The following is a 22,291-nucleotide window of genomic DNA, read 5'->3' as shown; positions in this document are numbered from 1 at the left end:
CACACCTCACACCGTCACACACCACCGCACCTACCACAGACTATCACACCCCTCCACACCGTCACACATCACCGCACCTACCACAGACTATCACACATCTCCAAACCGTCACACACCTCCACACCGTCACACACCTCCAAACCTGCAACAGACTATCACACAGTCACACACCTCCACCCCATCACACACCTCCACCCCATCACACACCTCCACCCGTCACACACCACCGCACCTACAACAGACTATCACACACCTCCACCGGTCGCACACCACCGCGCCTACCACAGACTATCACACACCTCCACACCGTCATACACCACTGAAACGCTCAACTTGGACATGATCGAACCCTCGGGAATGCAAAATCACTCTTTGGGCCATAAATGATTTTGAACAATAATAATTTAATAAAGTAATTGGGAAAATATTGAAACATTTATTGTATAATAGAGTGGGAAAGACAATCTGAATGGGTTATAATTGAAAGAGAACATCGGGAAGTGACAGGTAGTCGGGTGGACTGAATTGGGTAGGTTTCGTACCAGGCAGGGTTGGCACAGGTAGTCTGGTGGACTGAATTGGGTAGGTGTCGTACCAGGGTAGGGACGTCAGGGACGACAGGGAGGCGATTCGTGGGAGGGAACATGTTGGAGGGAAAGATACGTAGGTGTGGGGGGGGGGGGGGGGGGGGAGGAAGAGCACGAGATAGTGGTGGAGCCGGGGGGAGCGGTTAGTTGCAGGAGCTGATCGCGTCTGGTGCTTGGTGGACACGAGCGGTGTTTGTCCCACTGAACACGTGTCCGCGTCGCGCTTCGTGGTTACGATGTGGTTGCTCGACGCACTCTTCGTCCTGCTCAGTGTTCTCTCCGTGCTTCCCCCGACACCAGGTACGCGCGCTTTTTACCCCCGAACTACCTGTATATATATATATATATATATATATATATATATATATATATATATATATATATATATATATGTATATATATATATATATATATATATATATATATGTGTGTGTGAGTTGTCCACTTGTCCGCGTTCATATACAATGAGCTGCCATGCGGCTCCGCGAATAATCAGCTTAGCAGATTAAAGTTCTTATCGACGGACGCATTGTCCGCCTCAAAGCGGGGTCTCCAAGACCTCGTTAAAGCGCGACCACGCGTCCCTTGCGCTCAATGCGGAGCCGCTCACGCTCGACCGATGCGTCGCCAGATCGCAATCGTGTTTGATTAGTCCATCCAGTTTGGGACAAGAGACGTCGTTTGTCCGGGAATTGGAGGGGAGACTTTGCGGACCGGGTCGGGGGGGCCAATCGGGGAAAGCAGGGAGGGAGTTTAGAAAAAATAAAAATAACTCCTGTTTTTAATTATAACGTAGTTTGGGGGGAAATTGGAGCAGGTCGCGGATTGAGCGATTTAACTTCGCCCTTTGTCCCAGATCCAGAGGAACTAACTGTCGATGGGATTTGGTGTCGATTCACATGGGGGAGTTTCCTAACTTTCTCAAAGTATTTGAACGTCTTATTACGTTATAGACATTTTCCACCCACGTCGGCGCTACGCAAAGTTTGCCCTTGACATAGTTTCGGATTGCACGCTCACTCCCCTCCCCCCCCCCCCCCCCCCCACCCACTTTCTGCAGTCATTTTCCTCCGGGTGTTACAGACTTACAGCTCCGGGATCCGCGCCGCGATGGAGCCTCGAGCCGGGTGGGAGCGGAGGTGCTGGGGGGAGCGGAGATGCTGGGGGGTACACATCAGCATGGCGCCTCCGCTCCGCAAATCCGCTTTTGCAAGTGAAATGCATTCACCGTTTGCCTCCGCGAGTTCGTATTCCAAGTATCTCCCCCGAGCAATGAATCCCCGCCACTCCCAATGAAAAGTTTTCACCTCCTTCCTATTCCAAGTTCCCATCGAAGACCTTCCGCGGTCACCTCGCCATCCCTCCTGCGTATTAATCACTCCCGCGTCCTTTAAACTTCTTTATGGACAATGGCTTCTCAAGAGGTCCGTTGTTATTGAAAACCATCAGATTATCACCTCGTTACAACCTTGTTTACTTTAATCGTGACGTATTAAAGAGGTCTTGGGGGGAGGGGGGGGGGATTCTGGGGAAGTTCCGTACGTTTTATCTCGACTTGTAAACACTTTTGGAGGAAAGCGCTAAGTTTGCGCATTCTTTCGGAGAATAAATACAAACTGCATTTATAAAATGCCGTGATAAGTTCATCGCATTATTTCGGGGATCACCTCGGGGTATTTATGTATCGTCCGTTTAACAATCAGTCAATAACTTTGTCTAAAGTTCGTTTGTTTATTCGTATCAGCCTCAGTACAACTGGCATCTCATATTAACCTGTCGTATCAAGTTCCCTCGAGGTTGGTATACCATTTTCAGAATACAAATGAGGATATAACAAATACATTCAATAAAAGTGATAAGTAGAACACTCGGTAGAGCGCATACCTCCTCAAAGCTGAAAAGTTTACGTTTTGTATCCCACTGATAGGCCGGATCTGGATTCGGACCTGAACCAAAATCTAATCAGCTTCTTCTTCTCACCTAACAAACTCGTCCACTAAGTTTAGTCATAACTCGTCCATAACTTTTTGAGATATCCCGTTATATATCGCTTTTCGCCCGATCTCTCAATGGTGAAGAATCACTTAAAAATTTAATAATCATCGTATCCGAATCCATATTCAGATCTTCACCAAAATCGAATGGAATCGTCCTTGTCAGACACCCAACCGGTCCACCACGTTTCGTCCAAATCCGTCCATAACCTTATGAGATATCTAGCTATATATCGTTTTTGGCCCTATCTCCCAATGGTAAAGAATCACATAAAATATTCTTCTAGCCGGATCCCGGATGAGGATCTTCACCAAAATAGAACCAATTCTTCCTTGTGACACACCCAACATGTCCACCAAATTTTTTCCAAATCCGTCCATAACCTTATGAGATATCTAGCTATATATCGTTTTTGGCCCTATCTCCCAATGGTAAAGAATCATTTATAATTAAATAATTCTCGTATCCGCATTCATATTCCAACCTTCGCTAAAATCGAAGCGATTCGTTCTTGTCACACACCCAATCTCTACACCAAGTTTCGTCCAAATCCGTCCACAACTTTTTGAGATATCCTGCTATGTATCGTTTTTGGCCCAATCTCCCAATGGTAAAGAATCACTTAAAATATAATAATTATCGTATCCCAATCCATATTCAGATCTTCACCAACATCGAATCGATTCGTCCATGTCACACACCCAACCTCGACACCAAGGTTCGTCCAAATCCGTCCATAACCTTTTGAGATATCCTGGTATGTATCGTTTTTGACCCAATATCCCAATAGTGAGGAATCACTTTAAAAATTCTACTATCCGGATCCGAATCCGGATCTTCACCAAAATCTAATAATTTCGTCCGTATCACATGCACTACCTCTCTGCCAAATTTCGTCAGAATCCGTTCACACCTTTTTGAGATATCTTGTTCACAGACACTCACACAAATAAACAAACAGACAGGCAGACTGACAGGGGTGAAAACATAACCTGCAGAGGTAATAACACCTTCAATAGCAGAGGTAATGACAATAATAATATTGCTGTATAATCTTCCGTTGAAGACCTCCCATTGACAAACCCACAATAAATCTAAGCTCATTGCACCTGTACTGGCTCATTTGGACGAAACGAGACTAACATGGAGTCTCTTCCATCCCAATGAGCCAGGGCGGTCCACCCAATGCATTTGAAACTTTTAGCAAACTAGGTCAAAGTGTATGACCTAATGGTACTGATCTGGTGCAACAAATTGAAAGTTGCTTTCAACTATTATTCTACACAGCAACAGCAGCGTATAACGACATTCCGACTGAAAGCGACGGACAACTATAAGACTCCAATTCAAGATGGCTCAGATACAGCTACTGTTCAAGGAATTACAAAATGTACCTAAGAGTGGGTTGGACTACCACTGGGCCCGGTCTAATTCGAGTCTAATGTGATCTGTGCTGTGATCTTGTCCACTTTGGCCTAACAGTGAGAGTCCGTGACTCACGATGTGTTAACACAGCAGTAAATGACCTCAACTGGACCGGTACTTGGTGGAGCGCATACCTCCGCCAGGCTGAACTGTTTACGTTTAGTATCCCACTGATAGGCCGGATCTGGATCCGTATCTTCATTCAAATGTAATAATTTTTTCCTTGTCGCACAGGCAACCTGTCCACCAAGTTTCGGCCGAATCCATTCATAACCTTTTGAGATATCGTGCTATATATCTGTTTGGGCCCTATCTCTCAATGGTGGAGAATCACCTGTAAAATTCTTGTATCCAGATCGGGATCTCCACCAAAATTGAACCAATTTGTCTTTCTCACACACCCAAACTGTCCACCAAATTTCGTTCGAATCCTTTCATAACATTTTGAGATATCGTGCTATATATCGGTTTGGGCCCTATCTCTCAATGGTGGAGAATTACCTGTAAAACTCTTGTATCCAGATCCGGATCTCCACCGAATTTGAACCAATTTGTCCTTGTCCCACAACCAAACTGTCCACCAAATTTCGTTCTAATCCGTCCACAACTTTTTCACATATCCCACTCACAGACAGGCAGACAGACAAACCAAGGTGAAAACATAACGTCTGTCAGTGGCGAAGGTAACAACAACAACAACAACAACCACCACAAAATCCGAATAGATCTAAGAATGTAGGAAGGCAATGCGCATGGAATGACGGACAATCACATCCTGAGGCTGCTTATGGGCATCGTCAATAAATCGTACGTCCCATGACTTTTGCTCATAGCACTTTAGTGTGCTCGTTGCTGTCATAATATGTTGCAGGGATATTCGTCTCAGTTTGTGATAAAAAGCAAGACAGTGTTGATGAATGGAAAACCGGAAAATGGAATCCAAAGTACATTCATTAGGCTTTCAATTTCAAGGTGTACAAAATACTAACAATCACCTGGCCTTGCATTGGTGATGCACTAAAGGTTTGCCAATGTCCTACCTAACCCGTCGGTGCTCCGCAAAGTTTACATCACTTTTATGTTTACCTCTCCTTAAAAACATTATCTTGGTGCCGAATGTTTTGATGGTAGCCATTTTGTTTCTGCCCATGGACAGCTTTGGGAGTATCCTGTTTGTTGTAAATACACGGCGATGAAAGCAAGATTTGAAAGGGTGACCTTCAACCTCTCGAGTCTGTAGATTAGCATGCTCGGGCTAACTTCACAAGGCCCTGTGACTCGCACCACTCTGTGATTTTTACATGTCCCGTTGATTGGCCAGCTGGTAAGGAATCCAAGCATGTTGTTTGGGAAGATAAATATTCACATTTATGCTTCTTCGCAAAGAAGATCAAAACATGATTCCTAAATTGGGTAGTTGCGCACACATGCGCACCTTATATGTGTTGTGCTGGTTCTGAGGAAGGTATGCGGACGTCACACCAAGCTTGCCAGGTAATTAGCACGTATGCTTACTCACCAAGTGGGCCATAGATCGAGCTTTCACTTTGGACTTGCCATCACATTTGTGCCGCCACTTCGTCCCCTCAATTTTTGGATCTATGCCACCAATGGCGGGGATATAAGGGCACCACATGACAAGTTGTTGATGTTTCAATAGCGGAGGAATTACACTCAATATGTCACGTCTCCATCTCAAAAGCATACCTGAACCGTTGTGGGACTTTTGGATCTGGCCCAAATTACTGGCACACAGTGGCATACTCTTTTCGAAAGGCTTTGTGGGTCTTTACCTTTCACAAGCGAATTATAGCCTGATGTAATAGTTTATTTAACCTTCCGAGGGATGGCATGCTCATTGATGCCATGCATCGGGATGATAAATTGCAGTCAAGTTGGAAATGGTTCCCTTCGCATTTGGACTATCTATTTATTACATACACAACTAAAATTGTGGAAAATAATAGTTTAAAGAGAAGTGATGTTCGTATCGAGCCTGTCAAGGGTTGTGGTGTTCTACTCCATCTCATTTCCATCAATACCCATCTCCTTCCCACTTTCCTTTTATTTTCTGCCGTATCCTCCCATATCCCTTAATTTTTTTCAATTCTCTCCACCTCAATATACCTGATCCATGCATATGTAATATGTAGATTGTCCCCATTGCTGATGAAAGCTCCAGCTTGAAACATCCAATAGTGTCTGTCATTGTAATGTTATGCAATCATAAATGGCCGTTGCACAGTGGTCCTTTATAATGAACGGCACACATCTGCCACTGCTAAGCAATAATGAATGAATTATTGCACAAGTTGGAGAATAACACGAGAGATCGATCAACCATGCAAATGAATGACCCATCCGACTGCAACATGTCCCTTTTCACGTTTATAAAGGCCACAGTTTAAGGGGATACTTGTGACGTCATAGATAGCCCACCCAAGGCACAATGGAACAAATTGCCAGGTATTGTGTCACCCATCATAAATGCCCTCCACCGCCACCCTTCCACTTCCCCATACCACATTTACAATGTACGCCTACCTATTGAACATTCTTCTCTTAAGGCTGCCTTAAATGGCATCCCCATTTTATCAAAGAATTCCCATCCACTTCTGTTAATAAATTGTCTTTTCTGTTGTTTTAATTGGTCCAATCCCTGGAAGCTCTGCAAGACCCGTTATCGCTTCTTATCTCTTCCATTTGGTTTTTTCTGGGACCCCCGCCTGCCCACACCTCCTCACCCTCCCCTCTCTCTTTCTCTCTCTTTCCCTCTCTCTCTGTGCCTCCCTGGGTTGGTAGCATGTTTATCATTGAGCTGTAAATCCCGGGATTTAACTCGGACAAAGTGGAACACCATCGCTCTAAAGGTCAGGCACGGCATCCTGGCTCTTCTCCGCAGATGTAGAACCATGCTTTTGCACTCACACCTGGTTTCATGAATCATTTTGCGGCAGGCCATTGTGTACCGGTGCCCAGGGCAAACATTCTGATGTTTCGGCAATCTTACGTTCTTGTCCTTACATATTGAATTGCATGCGTTTGTTTTGGTTGCTAAGCAACAGTTGTCACTTTGCACCAATACCCGCTGAGCCTTTTGGGGAAGGATCCATGAAGGCGATCGGTCACCGACCAGGTTCAAGATGGTCATAATTTGAAAAATGTAATCCCATTGCAGTTTGAAATTTTTCGGAGTCTGCCTGCGATGGCATTGTTAGATGATTATGTATGTTGTTTTCTTGTTTACACTTAAGGTATTGAGTTTGTTTGCGTTGTCCATCTGTGTGGGCACGTCGGAGTGACCCCGGCGTGGCACAATCTGAACTCGGGACCTCTCACCAAGGATTTACTGTTTCTCTCTGACCCGATTGTCATCGGTCCGAGAGAAAATGTCTGTAATAACCCAATTAACGCAATGCTTTTTTGTTTATTTTCTTAACTCTCAATCATTAAAAAACACTGGTTCTTGTAATATCATTCCATTTCATCTCCCAGTCCGAAATCTCAAGCCGGAGAGATTGTGCGGTCGTGTTGGCGATTAGAACGAAAGGTGAAGCTGATGGGGGTAAAGAGGGTGAAGGATCCGACTGTGGACCTGACAGCGTTTTATCAGCAACACAACGCAGGCCGTGTGGGGGCGAGACCCCAGGCCGGTGTTAATCTTCTACGGACACCACCACGGTTATCTCGGGGGAATGGGCATGTTTGCATGCCAAGGGGGCAGGGAACATCATTGTGAAGTTAAGTCTTGGTAACACAAACATCGGAACAATCCAATCCATAAGATGACACTCAACAAAACGATCACAGGTCCAATAAATAGGTATAAGTGTGGGTTTTTCTTTTCGAGTTGCATTTCTCAATGACAGCATACCTGTCACTTAAGGAAACTTTACTTTGACACAATTCGTCATTTTATGAGGTCGTCATTGTGCACTTTGTTGGGAAAAATTGAACCTTGCGGCAAAAAATCAAGTAATACGTCATCATTGGGACGATGGTCGAATAAGTACCGTAATGGAGGAGAGATCGATGGGATTTATATGGAGGAGTTTGGGAGTAGAGATGGTGGAAGTGAAAGTTTTGACAATTTGATGAAATAATTCCACTGGACAACAAAGATTTTGCTACTGAGGTAGAAACATATGTTCCAGACTAAATCGAATTTGCTGATTCTGAATCTGAAGTCAGAATTTTCTCAACACATCAGGACTTTCTCCGAGGACACACATGGTCCGATTACAGTAGCTTGCCCTCGTGAGTGATTTTGAGTGATCATAAATTATTATTTTTTGTTTCAATTATAGCAATACAACTGTTGTACAATATTATTTCTCATAAAAAGAGCTTTAGAATTTACTTTTAATTATTAAAAATGGATGAAAACTGACCAAGCTATGAATTTCTAAGTACAATTTTCCACGCAGCATTACAATTTTGCGTGCCGCTTCCGTGCTGAGAAGCGTTAATAACTTGATACTAAAATGTTTAAATGCAATGTATATACTGTATTTTAAGAATGTATCAAGTTTGGAATTCATATCATGCTAATCGTATCTATATATTTTCAGGTTATAACGTCATATATTTTTCTGTATATTTTCAGGTTAGCATATGTTACCACAGGCATCATGAATATGCGAGGCTGTGTGAATCACCCTGATAACCTTTGTTATATCTGTGGGAAAAATACACTCCACGTAGCCAGCGCAGGAACCTTACCAAGAGGGTGAAAGCTGCTTACAAGTATTATTTGCTCACCTGGAACGAAGTTCAGGAAAGCTGATGCGATGACGCGTCGTCCGTCAGTCCGTCCATAAACACTTGAAACTTCTTCTCCGAAACCGCTGATGGGATTGCGACCAAATTTGGCACAAATGATATTTGTTGTGTTGTGACTAAAGCTTGTTCACGGCATTTAAAAAATTGGGGTGTAAGGGGGTCTATTTGCTTCTTTTTTTTTTATAGGTATTTGCTTTTTTATCAGTACCTACACACACAATTTTTGATGAAACCTCACCACAACCTTCATCATCCGTGATGCACCAATGTTTGTTCAAGGCATTGGAAAAACTAGCATCGGTACCCGCCCTACGGGCGGGGCTTCAATTGGGAAGCCCAAATGAAAAGGCAAAATATCAGAAATTGAAGGCTTTTTTTTATTTTAAACGATTCATATAAACATCCGTTGAATAATGTCACACGCAAATCATCAAAATCTAAACAGTACATGGCGCCCATTTTGAAAAAAGATTGAATTCTGCAAAACGGAAGCGGCCGCTACACCTGTTTCTCAGTCGCTTTACACACGCTGCCATGTTACTTCGGAGCCGCACGTTTATATAGGAAGAGTTCGTCAGGAGTCGATCTACTCTCCCCTGGCACGTAGAATTTCAACAAAATCACATCACTGTTCATATCGGTAAATATTATTCCATCGTGTTTGGAAAAACTGGAAAATTTGAAAATTGGAAAACTTGGAAATTTTTAAAAAACCACATAGCCTATTTTACTCCAGGGGGTCCGAGGATTACCCACACAAAATATCGTTGCGATCGGTTCAGCCGTTTTTGCAGTACGAACGGACAGACAGACAGATGGACGGCCGGACATTTAGTGAATTATAGTAAGATTGGGGTCTGAGGAGGTACACAGGGTGGGAGGGGGAGGGGGTAGGATTGCCCCCCAAAATAGGAGTTTTTTTGTTTGTTTGTTTAAAGTCTTATGATTATGTTAGTATGATTATACATGCTGCCCTGTCTTCTAGCAACCATTGACATTGATTTAAAATACCCTTAATCAGTGCAGTATATTGTTTCTTCTATCAGGTGAGCACCAGGGGTATTGCCGCTATGTTTACCTCTGCCACAAAAGGTGGATGGAGGTTATGTTTTCACTCCTGTCTGTCCGTTTGTCTGTCCGTTTGTCTGTCCATTTGTCTGTATGTCTGTTTGTCTGTCTGTCCGTTTGTGAACAAAATGTCTCAAAAAGTTGTGGACGGATTTGGACGAAACTTGGCAGAGATGTAGCATATGTGACAAAGACGAAATGATTAGATTTTGGTGAAGATCCGGATTCGGATTCGGCTACTAGAAGTTTTAAAGTGATTCTTCACCATTGGGAGATATGGCCAAAACGATACATAGCAGGATATCTCTTAAAGTTGTTGACGGATTTGGACGAAACTATTTGGACAGATTGTGAGTGTGACAAGGAAGGATCGATTCAATTTTGGTGAAGATCCGGAACCGGATCCGGCTAGTATAATTTTTTAAGTGATTCTTCACCATTAAGTGATATGGTCAACCAGGCGGAGGTTTGCTCTCTACTGAGTGCCGTTCTAGTTTTGAATGTAAAGTTGGAGACCAAGACAAGAGCTGGGCACCTCATGTTTGCTGCACCGTGTGTACGTCGGGGGCGTACGCAGTGGTTGAGTGGCAAAAGGAAGAGATTGCCTTTTGCTGTGCCAATGATATGGCGTGAGCCAACGAATCATCACTCTGACTGCTACATGTGTATGAGAAATATTGTTGGTTTCTCAACGAAAAACAAGTCAAAAATTGTATATCCAGATTTAAAGTGTGCTCTGAAGCCGGTCAGTCCCCCATGACTTGGATTCTCCTGTGCCAGTTCCACCAGAAGCTGCTGCAGATTTAAAGCGATGACAACTCTGACGATGCTATGGGTGATTTGGATGAACTGTAGAACCTGAGTCTGAAGAAAAGAAGCCACACTTGCTAAATCAAGAAGAATTAAACGATCTGGTGAGATCTGTCATTGTCAAAGGAGAAGGCTGAAGTGTGAAGTGTCGAGCTCCAGACTACAGCAATGGAAGCTCCTTGAGGAGTCTCTACACACTTCTGAACCAGTCTGAGTAGTGGGGCCGACGCTGACAATATTGCAAGGAAGAGTTTAACCTTGAGGTGTTGTTTCTGAATCACTCACAATGGGGCAGATTTCCCGATCAAGTTTACACCCTTCCTAAGATTACCATGTTCTGATGTTTTATTAACCTCTTTTTCTGCAACTTGTTTGTGTTCTTGGTTTGTGTACGACACATTATACACGGAGATCCATCATTGTTATATCTAAATATGACGTGTTTGAAACCCTGACGTGCTGCCTAAATTCTGACGAAAGATTTGAAATCAGCAGCCCAGATTTAGCCAAGAACATATGCATTAGTAATAATAATAATAATAATAATAATGCATTTATTTTATATAGCGCTTTTCAGGAAGCCCAAAGACGCTTTGACAGAGTGCAAAACATAATGCATAGCAAAACATCATCGTCTAGTAGCAGACGAAAAGTTTTTTTTTGTTGCCCAATGATTCAAACATTTCCCATTTTTACCAAGGTTGAAGGAAAGGGGAAGGGGGGAGCATGAGAGAGCAGGGGATGTTTAATGCACTTAATGGAATGGGGGGCAGGGGGGGGTGGATGATTCTGTTGCATTATGATATTTGATTGGATCCTGCGGTGATTCACACAAACAAACACACTCACACATACATAAAGGTGTGGAGAGAGGGGGTTCAAATAATTCAATCTGGAGGTAATTTGGAATATCCTGTTTGCTTGTAAAACACAGAACTTGCACACTAGGGGGCAGGGAGGGCAAAGGGAGGTTTTTGGGGATGGTGTATATGTTTTTGGGTGACATGCCCAGGCAAGCCTCACACTGTGATTGTAATCACATGACCCACTCGAACATCCTCGTCGATTTTCGCACCCGAGTCATAGTTTTGCTATATTCACACTTTATTAATGCTCACCTTGATTCAATTTTACACCTTATCCATATGGTATGTATCTGACTGAATGATGAGGGGGGTGGGGGGGGGGGGGGGCAGGGGTGTTCCATCATCAATAAGGTTGCTATCTCTTGCCAAGCCATTTCTTATCAACCGTTTCGTGCCACTTGGTGAGCACTCTATACAAGCTCATTGGCAATGGAACACCTCAGGATGTCCATAATCTCCCAACACACACACACACACACACACACACACACACACACACACACACACACATGCAAATACACACACACAAACACATACACACACACTATCTCTAAATTCATTCACACACCTATCTCACTCTAAATTCATTCACACACCTACCTCACTCTAAATTCATTCACACACCTACCTCACTCTAAATTCATTCACACACCTACCTCACTCTAAATTCATTCACACACCTACCTCACTCTAAATTCATTCACACACCTACCTCACTCTAAATTCATTCACACACCTACCTCACTCTAAATTAATTCACAAACCTCCCTAAGTCTAAATTCATTCACACACCTCCCTAACTCTAAATTTAATCACACACCTACCTCACTCTAAATTCATTCACACACCTCCCTCACTCTAAATTCATTCACACACCAACCTCGCTCTAAATTCATTCACACATCTCCCTAACTCTAAATTCATTCACACACCTCCCTCACTCTAAATTCATTCACACATCTCCCTAACTCTAAATTCATTCACACACCTATCTCACTCTAAATTCATTCACACACCTACCTCACTCTAAATTAATTCACACACATACCTCACTCTAAATTCATTCACACACTTACCTCACTCTAAATTCATTCACTCACCTACCTCACTCTAAATTCATTCACACACCTCCCTCACTCTAAATTCATTCACACGCCTCCCTAACTCTAAATTAATTCACAAACCTCCCTAACTCTAAATTCATTCACACGCCTCCCTAACTCTAAATTAATTCACAAACCTCCCTAACTCTAAATTCATTCACACGCCTCCCTAACTCTAAATTTATTCACACACCTACCGAACTCTAAATTTATTCACAAACCTCCCTAACTCTAAATTTATTCACACACCTCCCTAACTCTAAATTAATTCACAAAGCTCCCGAACTCTAAATTTATTCACACACCTACCTTACTCTAAATTAATTCACAAACCTCCCTAACTCTAAATTTATTCACACACCTACCTTACTCTAAATTAATTCACAAAGCTCCCGAACTCTAAATTCATTCACACACCTACCTTACTCTAAATTCATTCACACACCTCCCTCACTCTAAATTCATTCACACATCTCCCTAACTCTAAATCCATTCACACACCTACCTCACTCTAAATTCATTCACACACCTACCTCACTCTAAATTAATTCACACACATACCTCACTCTAAATTCATTCACACACTTACCTCACTCTAAATTCATTCACTCACCTACCTCACTCTAAATTCATTCACACACCTCCCTCACTCTAAATTCATTCACACGCCTCCCTAACTCTAAATTAATTCACAAACCTCCCTAACTCTAAATTCATTCACACGCCTCCCTAACTCTAAATTAATTCACAAACCTCCCTAACTCTAAATTCATTCACACGCCTCCCTAACTCTAAATTTATTCACACACCTACCTTACTCTAAATTAATTCACAAACCTCCCTAACTCTAAATTTATTCACACGCCTCCCTCACTCTAAATTTATTCACACACCTACCTTACTCTAAATTAATTCACAAACCTCCCTAACTCTAAATTTATTCACACGCCTCCCTAACTCTAAATTTATTCACACGCCTCCCTAACTCTAAATTTATTCACACACCTACCTTACTCTAAATTTATTCACACAACTACCTTACTCTAAATTAATTCACAAAGCTCCCGAACTCTAAATTCATTCACACGCCTCCCTAACTCTAAATTTATTCACACACCTCCCTAACTCTAAATTTATTCACACACCTCCCTAACTCTAAATTTATTCACACACCTCCCTAACTCTAAATTTATTCACACACCTACCTTACTCTAAATTAATTCACAAAGCTCCCGAACTCTAAATTCATTCACACGCCTCCCTAACTCTAAATTAATTCACACACCTCCCTAACTCTAAATTTATTCACACACCTCCCTAACTCTAAATTTATTCACACACCTACCTTACTCTAAATTAATTCACAAAGCTCCCGAACTCTAAATTCATTCACACACCTACCTTACTCTAAATTCATTCACACACCTCCCTCACTCTAAATTCATTCACACATCTCCCTAACTCTAAATTCATTCACACACCTACCTCACTCTAAATTAATTCACACACATACCTCACTCTAAATTCATTCACACACTTACCTCACTCTAAATTCATTCACTCACCTACCTCACTCTAAATTCATTCACACACCTCCCTCACTCTAAATTCATTCACACGCCTCCCTAACTCTAAATTAATTCACAAACCTCCCTAACTCTAAATTCATTCACACGCCTCCCTAACTCTAAATTAATTCACAAACCTCCCTAACTCTAAATTCATTCACACGCCTCCCTAACTCTAAATTTATTCACACACCTACCGAACTCTAAATTCATTCACACGCCTCCCTAACTCTAAATTCATTCACACGCCTCCCTAACTCTAAATTAATTCACAAACCTCCCTAACTCTAAATTCATTCACACGCCTCCCTAACTCTAAATTTATTCACACACCTACCTTACTCTAAATTAATTCACAAACCTCCCTAACTCTAAATTTATTCACACGCCTCCCTCACTCTAAATTTATTCACACACCTACCTTACTCTAAATTAATTCACAAACCTCCCTAACTCTAAATTTATTCACACGCCTCCCTAACTCTAAATTTATTCACACGCCTCCCTAACTCTAAATTTATTCACACACCTACCTTACTCTAAATTTATTCACACACCTACCTTACTCTAAATTTATTCACACACCTACCTTACTCTAAATTCATTCACAAAGCTCCCGAACTCTAGTCGAAATAATCACCTTATCAATTCACGAGTTGTACTTTTAAGTTCTCAGACTTTATTCCTTCTTACAACACATTCAAGGGTAAACGAAAAAAGCATCCCTCCTGGGATATTTTTCTTCCTGGTCAGTGTATTATTTTTCAGGCACAATCTACATATTATGTATACAAAATGGTGAATTTTGACTCTTTCCCGATACGATCTCCTTTTCTTCCTTTCTTTGCTTTTTCTCGATTTACCCTCCCCCTCAAACCCGGCCCAATCCTCTGTGTAATTATGTAACATGTAGATGGGACCTTAATCCTTGTTCAAGCTATTGTCACATTATTATGTGATACCTTCAGTAGTGTTGGCATGATGGATTCAAGGTACACACACTCACCTCTGAACTCTCTCGTCTGGGTTTGAAGCTCTACCCAACTGTCATCCTGGTGTTTTTCAATCGGGGGCAGTTTACCGGGTGAGCCATCCCTCGGATGGATGTTAAACTGGGCATTCGTTGGTAGTTAAACTTTGCGTTAAACTCTGCCAGCATTAGTTGGCAGATGTGAGAGATCTTACGTTATTATTCATGAAGAGTGGACGAGTTATCGCCGGCACTCCGGAACAAATTACAAATTCTTGCTCTGCAAAGTCACATTCTGCATACCAATTACTGTAAATACATTGAGTAATGCAAGTCACCCTGGATACTCATCATGAAAGCATCTTTCAATTTCAATGTTTTTGGAGTTATCGACTAGGAAAGGTTCCTATTTGTGACTACTCGTGTGTGGTTACCACCTTTGCTTGATACATGGTGTGCGAAATTTGTCCATTCCTCCAAAGTGCAGTATGGACTTTTACAGTCCGCCTGCTATATAGATCTGACAGCCATGAGGTCAGCATCTCCTCTGGTTGATGCTCTTCATCAGATTCCTGGCAGAACCCTCTATGGAAATGCACCAAAAGCACAAATCATAATCACATCAAACTGGAGTTCAAATCAAAGCCAGCACCGCTTGACGCATGCAGCCGGCCAAAAATCTTTCCTCTCGCTTTTTCAACTGCGCAGGGTGTACTCGATATTCATTAGAATAACACACTTCTAAGGAGGGAGAGAACATTTATTTATCAAATATAACTTTTCTTTCTGGCTCAGCATCGCCATGGTAACGTTAACAGCTGACGTCGTGTCCAGATATTTTTGGTCAAGCTCAGTGTTTCTGGAAAGTACTTGATGGAGAGGATTGTGTTTGTTGGTATTATTACAGAACTGTCTCAATTTGTAATGAACAATCAAGTTGAAATGCTTTTCGATGTAACTCAGTGGTGTATTTTGACGCGTTATCCCATCAGAGATAACAGCTTGTTAGCAAACTCCAAGCAGTGCCTGCTTGCTGCGTTAAACCGAAGAAACTAGAGCGGCACTCAGTAGAGAGCATACTTCCACCTGGTCGCCATATCACTCGATGGTGAAGAATCACTTTAAAAATTCTACGAGCTGCATCCGGATCCGGATCTTTACCAAAGTTGAATCGATTCGTCCACGTCATACACCCAACCTCTCCACCAAGTTTCGTTCAAATCCATCCACAACTTTTTGAGATATCCCGCTATGTATAGATTTTGGCCCTATCTCCCAATGGTGAAGAGTCACTTAGAATTCTAGTAGCCGGATCCGAATCCGGATCTTCACCAAAATCGAATCATTTCGTTGGTGTCACATACGCAACATCTCTGACAAATTTTGTCCGAATCCGTCCACAACTTTTTTAGACATTTTGTTCACAAACGGACAGACAGGGGTGAAAACATTAAACCCATCCACCTTTGGTGGCGGAGGTAAATATCTGCAATCAGTTTGTAGGTGGCAGAAAGTATAATCATCTGACTATAATTCACCAAATGTCCGTCTGTCTGTCTGTCTGTTCCCAGGTATCGCAAAAACGGCTGAACTGATCGCAACGAAATTTTGGGTGGGTAATCCTGGGACCCCCTCGAGTAAAATAGGCTATGTTGTTTTTCCAATTTTTTTTTCCCAATTTCCAATTTTTCCAATTTTCCAGTTTTTCCAAACACGATGGAATAATATTTACCGATATGAACAGTGATGTGGCTTTTATTGAAATTCTACAAATACTGTTTAGATTTTGATGATTTGCGTGTGATATGATTTAACGGATGTTTATATAAATCGTTTAAAATAAAAAAAAGGTTTAAATTTCTGATATTTTGCCTTTTCATTTGGGCCTCCCAATTGAAGCTCCGCCCATAGGGCGGGTACCATTGCTAGTAAATATAATGTGAGAAGGGTAGTCAAAAAACAAAAATGGGCCCGACCCGTGAACCTGTCTTTGTGAGCCCTTTTTGTACATGTGACTCCTCGAATTGGTCGCGTTTTTGTATTTTCCGCTCTGGTGTTGTCACATTTTCGTAAATAATGACACCCACTGTACTTTACCAGAAGCAGACTGAAAACACTGGGCAGCGGTGGTTAAACGGAACACATGTTACTGGCTTCATCAGGGAAAAAGAAAATCGTTTCAAAGTTCTAAATCATGAAGACTCACGGAAGTTTGAGAATTGCCTTGGCATGAAATATTTCATGCCTTGGCATGAAATAACGTTTCATGGAGTGCCAATGACTCATCGGAAAGCCTCGTAGTTTGCCCAAAAGCGCCAATAGCAAAGGGCTCATTAGTTAAATTGATTTAATATCTCCAGACAAATCAGAGGAAATGGAACAGCCAGCAGGCACTCTGTGCAATTCCTCTAATGATAGAGAAGTTTTCTGTAATCTTTTGTAACGTTTAGAGCGACACATCAATATGGGTCTCAAAAGCTTAGAAGTACACTACTCACAACAAGCATTCTGAGTATTGCGCTGCAATACATGTCCCCTACTAAAGTTCAAAGTGCCATAACTTTGTCAAAAATGATCGAATATGCAAATTTATGCACGGTTGATGCTGGTTTTCAAACTTGATCTGAGGTATGGTGAGACACGTGTGTCACGCCTCGCCTCGTTGATAATCCCGCAAGGTCGCTCCGTGGAGCAGCCTGCACGTATTGCACTGTGTGAATTATATAAATTATTACCAACTCACGGTCTGAGGTACTAGCGATTCAAGAGATATCCATTTTTTTATGGCACATTGGAGAAGCCAATGCGAGGTTTCTTCTTTCTCAGCTTGTCACAACTCTGTCAAATGCGATCGAGTTTAAAAAAGTCAGAATTTGACCAAATCTGTTTTTTTCGTTTGTTAATATACCTCAGCTATTGACAAATCTTAAATTAGAATTTTATTTGAGGTTAAAATTACCGCGACAAGTCGTGTCCAACGATGCTTTCAGTCTGTACATGTGATAAATAATTAAATCCGCACACTTGACGCCTCTTCTTCTTCACGCAATAACAACTTCTAGCTTCCAGACCGTACATCCAATCATCTTGAGATTTTGCACACTTGTTACTCTTCATGACTTCTACTATAGTATGAAGTTTCACGTCGATCAATAAAGCGATTCAAGAGATATCCATTTAAAAAATATGAGTTACTGAAAGGTTAATGAGGACCGGAAAGTTCACGAGTATGGACTGAATTGAACCTGTAATGTTAGCCCACTGGCAACCTGATGTTCTGGGGCTGAGATTTGTGTCATTGAACAATCCGAGGAAGTTAGTTCCCCATGTGTGAGGAGAGAGGAACAAATGAGGGGAGGTGAGCAGTGAGCCTTGGTTTTAGGAATTTCACTATGAGAGAGAGTATCAACGAAGAGTTGGTGGATGATCGAGTGCGACCTAGAGGGACTAGAACTAGAGGATTGGGAGATCTGGGAGCAAGAGGATAGGGAGATCTGGGAGCGAAAGGATTGGGAGATCTGGTAGTGAGAGGATTGGGAGATCTGGGAGTGAGAGGATTGGGAGATCTGGGAGTGAGAGGATTGGGAGATCTGGGAGCGAGAGGATTGGGAGATCTGGGAGCGAGAGGATTGGGAGATCTGGGATTGAGAGGATTGGGAGATCTGGGAGTGAGAGGATTGGGAGATCTGGGAGCGAGAGGATTGGGAGATTTGTGAGCGAGAGGATTGGGAGATCTGGGAGCGAGAGGATTAGGAGATTTGGGAGCGAGAGGATTGGGAAATCTGAGATAGAGAGGATTGGGAGATCTGGGAGCTAGAGGATTGGGAGATCTGGGAGTGAGAGGATTTGGAGATCTGGGAACGAGAGGATTGGGAGATCTGGGAGCTAGAGGATCGGGAGATCTGAGAGCAAGAGGATTTGAGGATCTGGGAGCGATATAATTGGGAGATCTGGGAGCCAGAGGATTGGGAGATTTGGGAGCGAGAGGATTGGGAGATCTGGGAGCGAGAGGATTGGGAGATCTGGGAGCAAGAGGATTGGGAGATCTGGGAGAGAGAGGATTGGGAGATCTGGGAGCGAAAGGATTGGGAGATTTGTGAGCGAGAGGATTGGGAGATCTGGAGCGAGAGGATTAGGAGATTTGGGAGCGAGAGGATTGGGAGATCTGGGAGCGAGAGGATTGGGAGATTTGAGATAGAGAGGATTGGGAGATCTTGGAGCTAGAGGATTGGGAGATTTGGGAGTGAGAGGATTGGGAGATCTGGAAGCGAGAGGATTTGGAGATCTGGGAACGAGAGGATTGGGAGATCTGGGAGCTCGAGGATCGGGAGTTCTGGGAGCGAGAGGATTGGAGGATCTGGGAGAAACATAATTGGGAGATCTGGGAGCGAGAGGATTGGTATATCTGGGAGCGAGAGAATTGGGAGATTTGGGAGCGAGAGGATTGGGAGATCTGGGAGCGAGAGGATTGGGAGATCTGGGAGCGAGAGGATTGGGAGATCTGAGAGCGAGAGGATTGGGAGATCTGTGAGCGAGAGGATTGGGAGATCTGGGAGCGAGAGGATTGGGAGATCTGGGAGCGAGAGGATTTGGAGATCTGGGAGCGAGAGGATTGAGAGATCTGGGAGCTATCGGATTGGGAGATCTGCTAGACGATTGAGCTAGAGGATCTAGAAGATTGAGAGGATTTGGAGATCTAGGAGCTAGAGGATTGGTAGATCTGGGAGCGAGATAATTGGGAGATCTGGGAACGAGATGATTGGGAGATCTGGGAGCGAGAGGATTGGGAGATCTGGGAGCGAGAGGATTGGGAGATCTGGGAGCGAGAAGATTGGGAAATCTGGGAGTGAGAGGATTGGGAGATCTGGGAGCGAGAGGATTGGGAGATCTGGGAGCGAGAGGATTGGGAGATCTGGGATTGAGAGGATTGGGAGATCTGGGAGTGAGAGGATTGGGAGATCTGGGAGCGAGAGGATTGGGAGATTTGTGAGCGAGAGGATTGGGAGATCTGGGAGCGAGAGGATTAGGAGATTTGGGAGCGAGAGGATTGGGAAATCTGAGATAGAGAGGATTGGGAGATCTGGGAGCTAGAGGATTGGGAGATCTGGGAGTGAGAGGATTTGGAGATCTGGGAACGAGAGGATTGGGAGATCTGGGAGCTAGAGGATCGGGAGATCTGAGAGCAAGAGGATTTGAGGATCTGGGAGCGATATAATTGGGAGATCTGGGAGCCAGAGGATTGGGAGATTTGGGAGCGAGAGGATTGGGAGATCTGGGAGCGAGAGGATTGGGAGATCTGGGAGCAAGAGGATTGGGAGATCTGGGAGAGAGAGGATTGGGAGATCTGGGAGCGAAAGGATTGGGAGATTTGTGAGCGAGAGGATTGGGAGATCTGGGAGCGAGAGGATTAGGAGATTTGGGAGCGAGAGGATTGGGAGATCTGGGAGCGAGAGGATTGGGAGATTTGAGATAGAGAGGATTGGGAGATCTTGGAGCTAGAGGATTGGGAGATTTGGGAGTGAGAGGATTGGGAGATCTGGAAGCGAGAGGATTTGGAGATCTGGGAACGAGAGGATTGGGAGATCTGGGAGCTCGAGGATCGGGAGTTCTGGGAGCGAGAGGATTGGAGGATCTGGGAGAAACATAATTGGGAGATCTGGGAGCGAGAGGATTGGGATATCTGGGAGCGAGAGAATTGGGAGATTTGGGAGCGAGAGGATTGGGAGATCTGGGAGCGAGAGGATTGGGAGATCTGGGAGCGAGAGGATTGGGAGATCTGAGAGCGAGAGGATTGGGAGATCTGTGAGCGAGAGGATTGGGAGATCTGGGAGCGAGAGGATTGGGAGATCTGGGAGCGAGAGGATTGGGAGATCTGGGAGCGAGAGGATTTGGAGATCTGGGAGCGAGAGGATTGAGAGATCTGGGAGCTATCGGATTGGGAGATCTGCTAGACGATTGAGCTAGAGGATCTAGAAGATTGAGAGGATTTGGAGATCTAGGAGCTAGAGGATTGGTAGATCTGGGAGCGAGATAATTGGGAGATCTGGGAACGAGATGATTGGGAGATCTGGGAGCGAGAGGATTGGGAGATCTGGGAGCGAGAGGATTGGGAGATCTGGGAGCGAGAAGATTGGGAAATCTGGGAGCTAGAGGATTGGGAGATCTGCTAGAGGATTGAGCTAGACTGCTAGAGGATTGGGAGGATTGGGAGATCTGGGATCTGGAGGATTGGGAGATCTGGGTGCTAGAGGATTGGGAGATCTGGGAGCGAGAGGATTTGTTTTCAGAATTGGCATCGTTTCTCCATCCACAACGAGCTGGAGCTCCAAATGAATTTTCACTTATAACGTGCAAAAAAGGGAGGTTTTGACACGAGATTGAAGAGTAATAGATGGAAGGAAAATGTTTGATAAACCAATAAAAAGAGAAATGGAATTCCATTGGATTATGCCATGTTTGCTTACATAGTATGTAGATGGCCAAATATTCACTTATACCTTGTCTCGCTTCTTCCTGTTCTTCATCAATCACATGTACAGTTTGATGCAAGATTGTAAAAACAAAAAGTCTCATCCTCATTCGTTATTTGCTCTCCACCTCAATCCACTCCCATTCTTGACCAGGCCTGCTCTGCGAGTGCCATCTTTGTCAACGCACCAATCACACATGCGAGACGGACGGCCAGTGCCTTGCATCGGTGACCCGCACGAACGACGGCTCCTTGTTGTACGTACGCCTCTGCATCTCAGCCGACGACCTGCAGCCCTCTGAGCGGCCATTTTTCTGCTTGAGTTCCGGAGAGCCTGGAACCCACATTTTACAAACGAAGACTATCTGCTGTGACACCGACTTCTGTAACAGAGGACCAATCAGCTTGCCCCCGGCTCAAGGTAACACATCGTGTCGTGGAGACATTGTTGCGGTGGTTGTGGCTCATCGTAGCGGGAAGTAGAGATGGTAATAATAGTTTTTAATAATTAATTATTTCGAACCTTCTTTTTACTTCCTACTTTTTCTAATTTCACGATTTAAAAATATATATTACCACAGCCGGTAAGGACAATCACCTGAAGAAAGGTACAAGATTTATGTTAGGTCTGAATATTTAAGGATTCTT

General features: G+C 43.5%; 1 protein-coding gene across 2 annotated transcripts in view; it reads left to right on the top strand.

Annotated features, from left to right (window-relative positions):
- Window positions 1-684: 684 nt before the first annotated feature.
- Window positions 685-22,291, top strand: part of LOC137430231 (TGF-beta receptor type-1) — a 126,311-nt gene continuing 104,704 nt past the window's right edge. Inside the window, exons 1-2 of one of the 2 annotated variants that reach the window (XM_068120936.2) lie at window positions 685-887; window positions 21,798-22,064. In XM_068120936.2, coding sequence (XP_067977037.2) covers window positions 824-887; window positions 21,798-22,064 — 331 coding nt within the window. In that variant the 5' untranslated portion in view covers window positions 685-823. The remainder of the gene's footprint in view (window positions 888-21,797; window positions 22,065-22,291) is intronic. The other variant, XM_068120937.2, reaches the window with a different exon arrangement.

Source organism: Myxine glutinosa, chromosome 6, assembly GCF_964187855.1.
Source record: "Myxine glutinosa chromosome 6, kmMyxGlut1.1, whole genome shotgun sequence".
NCBI classification, from domain to species: Eukaryota; Metazoa; Chordata; class Myxini; order Myxiniformes; family Myxinidae; genus Myxine; species Myxine glutinosa.
Note: the sequence above shows the minus strand (reverse complement) of the source record. Positions and strands in the feature narration are given on the sequence as shown.